At 41.2% G+C, this 10,136-nt stretch overlaps 1 protein-coding gene across 1 annotated transcript in view; it reads left to right on the top strand.

Annotated features, from left to right (window-relative positions):
* The first annotated feature begins 6,619 nt into the window (after positions 1-6,619).
* Positions 6,620-10,136, top strand: part of LOC148516721 (beta-2-glycoprotein 1-like) — a 109,528-nt gene continuing 106,011 nt past the window's right edge. Inside the window, exon 1 of the mRNA XM_088479626.1 lies at positions 6,620-6,692. Within this exon, the coding sequence (XP_088335752.1) occupies positions 6,620-6,692 (73 nt within the window). The remainder of the gene's footprint in view (positions 6,693-10,136) is intronic.

Below are 10,136 nucleotides of genomic sequence, written 5' to 3'. Positions count from 1 at the left end.
AGGAAATCGTAACTTATGTTTTACCACATTTTATTTATCACCTGAAATGACTTCTGAAAAAAGCTGAGAGGAACTGTTTTCACCTGGAGGTGGTCTTGTAGGTTGACGAACTTAATGATAGAAAAATTGAATGAAAGTGATATGGTATTGACCAATCTATAAAAAAATAAAAGGATAGTATTAAAAATAAAGTTCACATATTTTTGGCAGTCAGCCACCAACTAGCAGAGTGGTGGGGAACCTGCCAGCAGATATCTCTATAATCATGAAAAAGACCCACCATGTTCAGTAATCTGCAAACTGTTCTGGAACCTTGATTACTTCCCTTTGTTTCATAGTAGAATTGGGAAGATGATTTTCATGAAAATGATCTTCTCTTTGATTTTTGATGGCAGTTTTAATTTGCATATTTTGTACTAAAAACCTCCCAAAAAATCTGTATATAAAGGTATTTTCCAATATTGTTATATATAGTTTTCCTAACCAGTAGCTTAATTTTACCTCTAATCAGGTGTAAACTGACCCCCTTACAACAGCCATGTGGTAACTTTCTATATACACAGGGCAGGTTTTACCCAAGCGATGGTTACACAGCTGAGTAGGGCGCCACATAAAGTAGAGCATCCTGGCTCGGCCATGCTAGCGATATGTTAATTAGAAAATACATACAAAAGCGGCCGCTTAAGGCCTGGCGGGCCTTAAATGTCCTGAATGACTCACTGACTGACTGACTGACTCATCAACACTCAGCCCAAACCCCTGGACCTAGAAACATGAAAATCAGGTAGTATATTCCTTCCATGAAGTAGGTGCCCATTAAGAAGGAATTCTTCAAAACTTGTCTCCTAAAGAGGTGAAAAGGGCTAAAATGTTTCCTCCCCCTGTGCAATGTCCTGCTTGACTGTCTCATCAGTTCAATATTTAAACACCAACTGTCATTCCAAGTGCTGCCAAACATCACTGGCAGTTGGTCTGGCTCTCTATATGAATAATGAGGGAAGGAAATGTATTACTACAGAGGTGAGAGAGGAAAATGTGTTACTACTCAGGGAGGGGAATGTCAAATGTGTTACTACGGGGTGAAGGAAGGGAATATGTTACTACAGGGGTAATGTGTTACTACAGAGGCGAGGCAGAGGAATGTGTTAGTACAGGGGTGAGCAGAGGTAATGTGTTACTACTGAGGTGAGGGAGGGGAATGTGTTACTCCAGAGGTGAGGGATGATATGCGCGCGGCTGGGCGCCAAAAAGGGGGCATGGCCACATGGTCATGGGCGTGGCTTCCCGGGAAGGGGGCGTGGCCTCACGTCCGAACCCCAGTGGTCCCATTGTTACTGAGGGGCAGGGTGGATACCGGAGGTGCGTACTGCCCTCTGTGCAGTGCCGGCCCGCTCCCTCACAGTTGTCAGGAGCCGAGTGCTGTACTTAATTATACAGTGCAGTACCTGGCTCCTGTCACTGAGGGGGAGTCAGCGCCTTGCTGTCACCCCTCGGCAGGTGACACCCGTGTGCAACTCGCACCCCCCTTGTAACGTCACTGGTCTGAAGCATTAACTAGTGTTGAAAAGTATAGAAAGTTATCTGAAGTGTTAAAAACAAACTGCATACTGTAACTAAATATTCAAAATGTCCATGTTTCTGCCATTTTTGAGTGTATTCTGATTGATAAGTAGGTACCACTCAGATCCAACTTGATGAACACTGTAGCTTCTAACAGACTTTGAAAGAAGAGGGCCATGTAAATATACAATGTAGTAATATTAATGTAAGATAATATAGCATCATTCTGAGTAAAAGGAGAATACTGTACCTGACATCACTGCTACAGGACGATAAAAGCCGTAACTCGCAAGTGCGTTCTGTTACACTCCACCTCAAGCACCTGCTTTAAAAAATGCCTGGACACGATTTACTGAACTGAGGGTCTGATTCAGACCTGGTCGCTCTGACAGAGAGGTCGCTCTGAATCAGGGCCGGGTTTTTTTTTTAGAATGGCCTCCTGGCCGGTCGCATAGCTGTGGGTGACCACCCACAGCTACAGCGAGTGGCCATGATGATGGTCGCGATGGTCAAGACCATCGTGACCATCGGGCTTGCGACGAGACCCTTGTGGTAGGGCCTCGTGGCCGCAAGCCCCAGAGAGATTTTGGCTCTAACAGAGCCGGAATCTCTCCTCTGACATCATTCGTGATGTCAGTGGGGCCACCCCCAAATGACAGGCATTCTCATGGGAACGCCTCCGTTTGGGCAGCCACCCCGCCGGCCCGCCTACCAAAGGGGGCGAACTGTCACTCAACATCGACAGCTCACCCCCTTTGTTGCGAGACCGGGTCTCGCACATGCGCACGATGGAGCCGGCTCTGTCGTGTGCATGCGCTGTGGACCACCATCGACCCGCTTGCGAGCGCTCAGCGCTTGTGACCGGATCTGAATCAGGCCCTGTGAGCTTGGATAAGATAACCAATGACTTATGAACTGCTTTGCAAACTTGCAATAGGAAAGGGGTGCCTTAAGCTTTTAAACTAGGCTGTTTCTTAAAAAAAAACAGCTAAAAATACTCGCTGCAATCAGAGGATATCTACTAGTGTCTCACACAACAACTCTAAATAAAAAATTAATTGTAGATATTAGTAATTACCATTATAGGTCAAAGTTAATACATTTTATTGCACTAATGCACAATATTTAAACATAAAACCATCAATGAATCATCAGAAATAGATAAAATCACATAAATCTTATGAAACAGCATAAAAGCTAGGTGATATTAATAAAACACTTGCGTATGGCATTCTTATCCCTTTAGTTGTGTCCAAGGATATTATCCTTATAACAAATAACAATGTATATCATAATCTCCAACCACTTTAATTGTAGATTGTACAGTGCTCCCTCACTGTAGTGGCAGTAGGAAACTATAATACCCCTAAACCAGGTTATTGCTGGGTCTACCCAGATTGTGGCTCAGTGGAAAAGGGTCCCTGAAAAATAACACGGGTCAAGTGACTTGGGAATCCGACCCAGATAATGATTTGGTGTATACGACATGACCCGGGTCATGCCTCAAACCAGCGTATTGGCTTGCTTCAGTAGCGCTTGGAGATGACATCATCTCCAAGCATCCACTGTAATGCCAAAAGACCTGGGTCACGGAAGACTCAGGTCCAGTTTGAACGGCTGGACACGTGAAATAACCCGGTTCCAGCTACCGGTGTAAAATAGATAAAACCCGGCTCTGACCCATGCTTACTCTGCTCAGTGTCTGGGGTTGGAGTCGGGTAAATGACCACAGTCCTGAATGCTCCTTATAATAAATTGCTCTTGAAGAAGGATGGTAAACATCAATAAACAGCCGGGGAATGAATGTCTTTAAACTGCATGTGCAGCGCTCACCTAACCTAAGAGAGCTGTTCTCTGTGTGGTTAGAAGCACAGCCACCTGCAGTCTGTCTCAGGAGACCACACATGTGCATGTGCAGCTTGTCCAAAATAGCCGTGTTCCATTAGTGGGCAAGATAGTACACAGCACATGTCCAAATACCAGTATTCATTCAGTGGCACAGTACATCGAGGAATAAGAAGTGCAGTACCCTTATTACCATGCATAGCAGCAAAAATGTATTACAATTATCATGTCTAAAACCCTATAATTGATAAATATGCCCCTTAATGAAATATGACATAAAAACCAGAGTCCAGTCAATGTATTCCAAATCTCTTGTCCCCTCAGCTTGTTGAACTGCTGAGTTCAGATAGTATATGCAGTCAGCTCTGTCCACTATGAACATTTTTCTGGCTTAGAGAATACACTGAGCACCAATAAACCAACAAAACCACAGAATAGTAATAGTATTTGGGCTGCTCAAAATATGCAAGCTATATTAATAATAGGGCCTGCATCAGGTGGGATCTTCACTTACAGGTAATATTTTCTACATGGATTGTTTTTGGGGTACATTTCCTGGTGTATGGAAGGTCTTTTTTTGGAAATTCTGCCTTGTCTTTTTCACCATATTTTGATATCAATAGTCTTGATGGTGCCATGTTCCCTGATTGCAGTAACCTTTGATTTTAACCAGGAGGTGTCTGCAAGTGTGGGAGAGGTACAAAATGTAAATGCAGTATAACAACAATGTAAGTTAAAAAAGTTCTCTCTGCTTTCAGACCAGAACATTGTATAATATTTGGCAATGATAGGGCTGCAGGATATTAGAAAGTTAGGTGTACACATCATAATGAAGGTGGCACACTGGCTAGTCCAACAACTCTGACCGAATACAGTATGTACAGACCATGCTAATGGTGTTGTACCCACTTTTCAATCCTTTTATGGCCCAAATGGTGTTAATTACAGTGGTCACATGTTGGTCTGGTAAGATGGGAAAACACTTTATTGGAGAAAAAGATAGGATAAAAAAAGTAAAAAATACTTAGCACTATTTGGTCACACCCATAATCTATTACATGTTCAGTAAAAAGTTTAATTGGTCTATGGAAAAATATACTGTTGTGCAGTAAATGTGCTACAGGTTAATATTTTATATGACTTTGAATCAGCCAGTTCTAAACAATAAAATTTTCATATCTGGGCGGAGGGTAGAATTGTAAAAAGGCAAAAGCTTGTATAATCTCCCACTTGGGGCTACAGCAAGGCAGCATCTTGTTTGGAGTGGAATAAAAGGTAAGACCACATACAAAATCTATGCATTTAGTAATGGGAACATAATGTGCTGTAATTGCTATTGTAGTAATATACAGTATAAGTCTGATGAATTACAGTATATCAGCAGAAAACGATTTCTCAATTTCATACATTTTCTACCAATTCAATTGACTGAAAGAAATGAAAAAAAAAAAAGAAACATAATGTAGTCTCCAATGTTTCCTTAATTGTGTATATGAATTGGCTATATCTACATTAGACGCTATATTAAACTTTCTTCATATATACAAATATAATCAATACTGTATTAGCATTGATTTGTTTTTTTTTTGCTGTTTTTTTTTTTTTTGCACTAACATTTTATGGTTTCGATTTAATGTACTTTTCATATTTCTTCATCACTATTTTTTGTTTGTATGTTAATTTGAAAAAGTGAATATACTACTATATTGGCTACCTCTTTGGAAATAACTATTCACCGGATTCAAACTGAAATTGGTAGCATTCACCTTTTTACAAACATCCTAATGAATGTGTCCTAATAATTTCTTGCTTGGACATCTCATTAAACAAGTATTTAATTATTATATATTATTTATTAACAAATTTGGACCAAGAGTAGTTTGGATAATCAGTTTGTTTGGATATTTGGACATGCATTAATCTATGTACTGTATGCATGATGTTTATTTTTTGTTTTTAGTAAATTTATGATACAATTTAGCTTAATGGGTTACAAATTAGTTTTATGGGCTAATATATCATATATTATTTTTAGCTACCGTAGATTATATTTGAAGACTTGGCATTCTGAAAATTGCCATTCTACTTTAATTAAAATCTCCAGAATAAAACCCTTGCATAAGGGTTATACAATATATTAAATATAAGAGCTCAGTCAAAATAATATTCAAGTTAAAAATCGGACTCAGAAAAATGTATCTAGCTTAATTTTTCTACATTTTCCCTCAATGCATCTTAATTTTATCTATTCTTACACACAATATATCAGTCAGATCTTTCTTATGTCAGATCTTTCTTATGTTTGATCACAAAATGATGGAAAATTCTATCTAAGGATATACTGTACTTCTCTTACAATTAAACAAATTCTCAAGTCCACTTAATAGAAAAATTAAAACTACAAATGGTTAAATGTATATAAAATTTGTAATTCTATGAGAATTTGACACACTATTTGTACATATATTACACAATTGTAATAATCTTACTGTAGTTTCATTTCGCAAAGCCAAAAAGGAATGATTGAGAGAGATCAAAATTTCCGAGACTGAGATACAATGGGTGGAGTAGAGTACCTATCAGATCAGAGGAGTGTGGAAAATTTGGGTACAGACTATTAGATATATCATGTGTGTGTATGCCCAATTGCGTGTGCACAGAGGTCTGCTGGGCTGCACAGGAGATGGCAAAATGGAATCATTGATGCTATGCTGTTACATGAAGCATGTAATGATACATTGTGCCATCATTGTGGATGCATACGATATATTATTACATCGCATTGTTCCATTGCTGGGTACACACATCGAATAGTGTGCACCCAGGTTAAGTCTTATATCGTATGGATGAAGGAAAATTGTGATGTCAAATCCACCGCTAGAAAAACAAACATCATCCATTGAACCTGTTATTTTTACATAAAGGATGCATAATATCTTCTAAAGCACAAGATGCAATTTGGTACAAATCAGGTGTGTTTTGATATTTCCAGGTATGCTTAAAGTTACATATATTCCATTTATAAAAAAAAAATTTAAAACTAATTTTTCTTTATTGAGGCATGATAAATACAGAAAAAAATGAATATTAAAAATGAGATGATACAAATAACATAGCTATATAAATAGTATACAAAAGTTTCTACTTATATATTTTATATTGCTTAAACCTAGGCTAAGAAAAAGGTCAGTTTTCCAACAGACTGCAAGCCATCATGTCTTATTCACATGCCGGTCCATGGAACTTCAGAATCATGTTATTCTCAGCTCTGGTTGCTTCTATTTACAGTAAGTCTGAAGTATTCACTATATATGTATTTTATAAGTACTTAATATAGCAGCAAAATTATTTAGTATCTATTAAAATTGTAAGAATTTAAATTTATTACTCAAGTTTTAGAATGCTTTTCAAATGGAAATGTAGAATCTGCAGGCTAAAACAAAACACTAAGGGCCTGATTCAGAGCCGCTCGTAAGCGGCCGCTCGCTCGTTCTGACCGATGTTCGCACATCTGCGCATGCGTACGGATTTTAATGCGCGAACCAGTCAGTGCGGCCGAAAATCGTTTGTTCGCTATATAGCGAATGCCTGCTATTTTGAGTGACAGAGGGAGGCGTATGTGGGTGGTAACAGGGGAAGGTGCTTGAAAACGGGGGTGTGGAATTAGATCGCAGGCGTGCTTAAAGGTCAAAACGGGCGTTTTAGGGGAGTGCATAATTAATACAGCAGCGTCATTGACCACGTCACTTGTTTTTTTTTTACTCTGAACTGCTCGCAATATAGCGGTTGAAAAAACCAGCCACAAGAATAGCGAGCAGTTCATACGCTGTTCGATGTACTCGATTAATCTAATAAATAGCGGCCAGGGGGCGTATTTTTCAAAATTACAACTGCAAGTTTTGCTCGCTCGTTCAGACTTAGAGGCGTGAACAGACCGCAATTAGCGAACGGTTCATTTGAATAGCCACCCCTTGTTTTAGAACGAACGACCGCAAATGGCAAGCGGCTCTGAATCAGGCCCTAAACTCCTTTAAAAAATACAGAATGAACAGAAGCACACACATAAATGTAATATTTTTATTTTATTTATTTATTGGGTGGTGGTGGAGTGGGTTCTATATATACATTTATAAGTTTACATGGGGTGGACTACCCCTTGATGTACCAAGGTATGGAGCCCAAAATACAGAGAAGTACAACCAGGGCCGGCTCTAGGGGTGTTCGACCAGTGCGGTCGCACAAGGGCGCCACTCTTAGAGGGCGGCACCCTTCCCCAGCATCCCGATTTCAGCGGGACAGTACTGTCCCGCTGCTCCATCCGCGGGCCGAAGTGGCCTGCGGGTGGTCTAATTGGGAGGTTGGGGGCCCCCACCGCCACAGCTGTGCGGCGGTGCCGGACCCCCGGAGTGTGAATGGATGCCGCACGCATGCGGAAGAGGGCTGGGGGAAGCCCAGCCAGTGACGGATTGCTGGGCTTTACCCCCAGCTTGACGTTATTTGGAGGCGTGCCATGCGGGCACGCCTCCAAATAACGTCACATAGGGGGTGTGGCCTATGGTAATTAGGCCACACCCCCAAATTCGGCCATGTGATGGGCTGGCACAGGGTGCTTTGACCCCTGGAACCGGCCCTGAGTACAACTAAGTGCGCAGCCGCTGTGGTCAGGTCAGGAGTCTGCTCAAGAGTAAAGACTAAAGAGTGTAGCATGAAGATAGTATGTGACTAAAGGTCACCAACAATTGTTTAATGGTATAATAGGGTAAAAATTAGGACTACGAGCAAAAGGAGAGCTCCAACCCCAACCACAGGGGATTTCAACCAGTTACTAATGTTAAAACTGTTGGGAATTTGTGTGCATCCTTGATAATGAGCAGAGCACTGTACATACCAGCTGTTAAATTGTAGGCAATGACCACTCAGGTAGCTTATCCAGACTCAAGTGTATTTTGTAGTAGTGGATGTAAAGCCGTATTCATTGTTACAGATATCTAGTTCTGGATGGAGCAAAGCCAATCACAGAACAGGGGTGCTGACAGATTACCAGCCTGTGACTGTCCATTTAATATGGGTAGCAGTGCAGGGCTCTATAACAACGGATTAAGCGGTTATCTTGAGGGTCTACGGAGCTAAGAGGAGGATGTCTGTCCTCCACCATGTCACTCATACACAGTGGCAAGATGGCAGATGCATGCCCCAATATACTATCAGCAGCCATCCTGGTAAGGGAATGAATTATCCCTTGAGGAGCCATTTTATTGGAGACTGCGCAGTAGCGCACACCATTACTAACACCCCTCGTCGGTGCCAGATCTTGGTAGAATTTGCAATTTAGCATAGTTGTGGAAGAAATTAGGCCTTTCTCTGGTCTTAAAATGAACAGGTATTTTGTCTTTAAAGGTAGGAAAGCACATAATGATGTCCAAAGGGGGTCCAGATTCCCAGGGGTTTGGTTGGAGAGCACTATGAGCCCATTCCAAGGGTAGTGTATGTGAGTCAAGATCAAAAGCAAGAGAGAGAAAAGTTGCTGGATGTAGGATTCCAAGGCATCTTGAGTGACTGATTTAGCCACATTACGGATACGGATGTTATTGCGTACTTTTCAATTGAGTCCTCATACTTATTGTGGAGCTCAGTCAGTTCATAAGCGATATGGTCCAGGTCTCTATTTGTCTATTGTTGAGCTTTCATATGCTCTCTTGGCAAGACTCAAGTTTAGAGGTTCGGACCACCAGAGAAGATATTTCCACCTTGATGGAGTTTACAACTTTGCCAGGCTTAGCTTCCAGAGACACCATGAAGTCAGTAATAAGAGACTGAAAAGCCAAGATATCCTCCTTAGTATATGGGACAGGATGCAGGTGGGTCATCTTGGTCCAATAAAGTGTCAGAAGGAGGCACAGGTTTAGGCTTGTTATTTTAGTGGTGAGTGATGTCCCACCTGCTTTTTAGACTTCTCGCCAGATCTCTGCATAATGAGGGGACTCTAACCCAGGGAGTGATAATAAAAGAGAAGGGGTGGTAAGGGATCTTGAAGGCAAGAAGGTTACTGAGGTGAGGGGATAGAGGGAGGATAATGTCACAATACCCAGTTAAAGTAGACTGTAGGAGCAGGGGGTAACTTTTAAACACCCAGAAGGGTCAGAACCCAGCAATTAAAACAACATTGTGCAGTTAACAGACACAATCATAAATTTGAAGTTCATACAGGAGAGGGTGCATGAGAAAAATTACTCAATTTGTCCATATAAGAGGAGAAAGACAGGTTGTAATAAGCTTCTGTATGTGACACTGCAATACCATCCAACATGTAGCGGATAGCATAACAGCTGTGGCAGCAGCAGGTTCCCACTTTCTCAATCAAGTAACGCTGGTGCAAAAAGTTAGTTGGAGTTTAATATAGGTATGCAACCCAGGTTATGCTAGTGGGTTATAGAGAGATGTGAAAGGTTCAGGCTGACTACAGCAATTATAGCTGACACAAGCTCACCTCCTTAATTGGTTCCAATGCAGGTTATGTATGGCAGGAATTCCTTACACCCCTATGGAGAGGACTGCAGTTAATCTAGACAACAAGGTGGTAAAGTACCATGTATATGGCAACCAGACTGAAAGGGTCCAGATTTCTGCAGCAGGGAGTCCACAGCACCAGGCTGGAACTCAAGATGGCTGCCACCTGTCCAGTTGATAAAAGTACTCCAGAGAGGCTAGGGCAGCCCTGAAGAAACATCTGG

Source organism: Taudactylus pleione, unplaced genomic scaffold (assembly GCF_031769625.1).
Source record: "Taudactylus pleione unplaced genomic scaffold, aTauple2 ptg000242l, whole genome shotgun sequence".
NCBI classification, from domain to species: domain Eukaryota; kingdom Metazoa; phylum Chordata; class Amphibia; order Anura; family Myobatrachidae; genus Taudactylus; species Taudactylus pleione.
The sequence above is the reverse complement of the archived record's forward strand: the minus strand, read 5'-3'. Positions and strand labels throughout refer to the sequence as shown.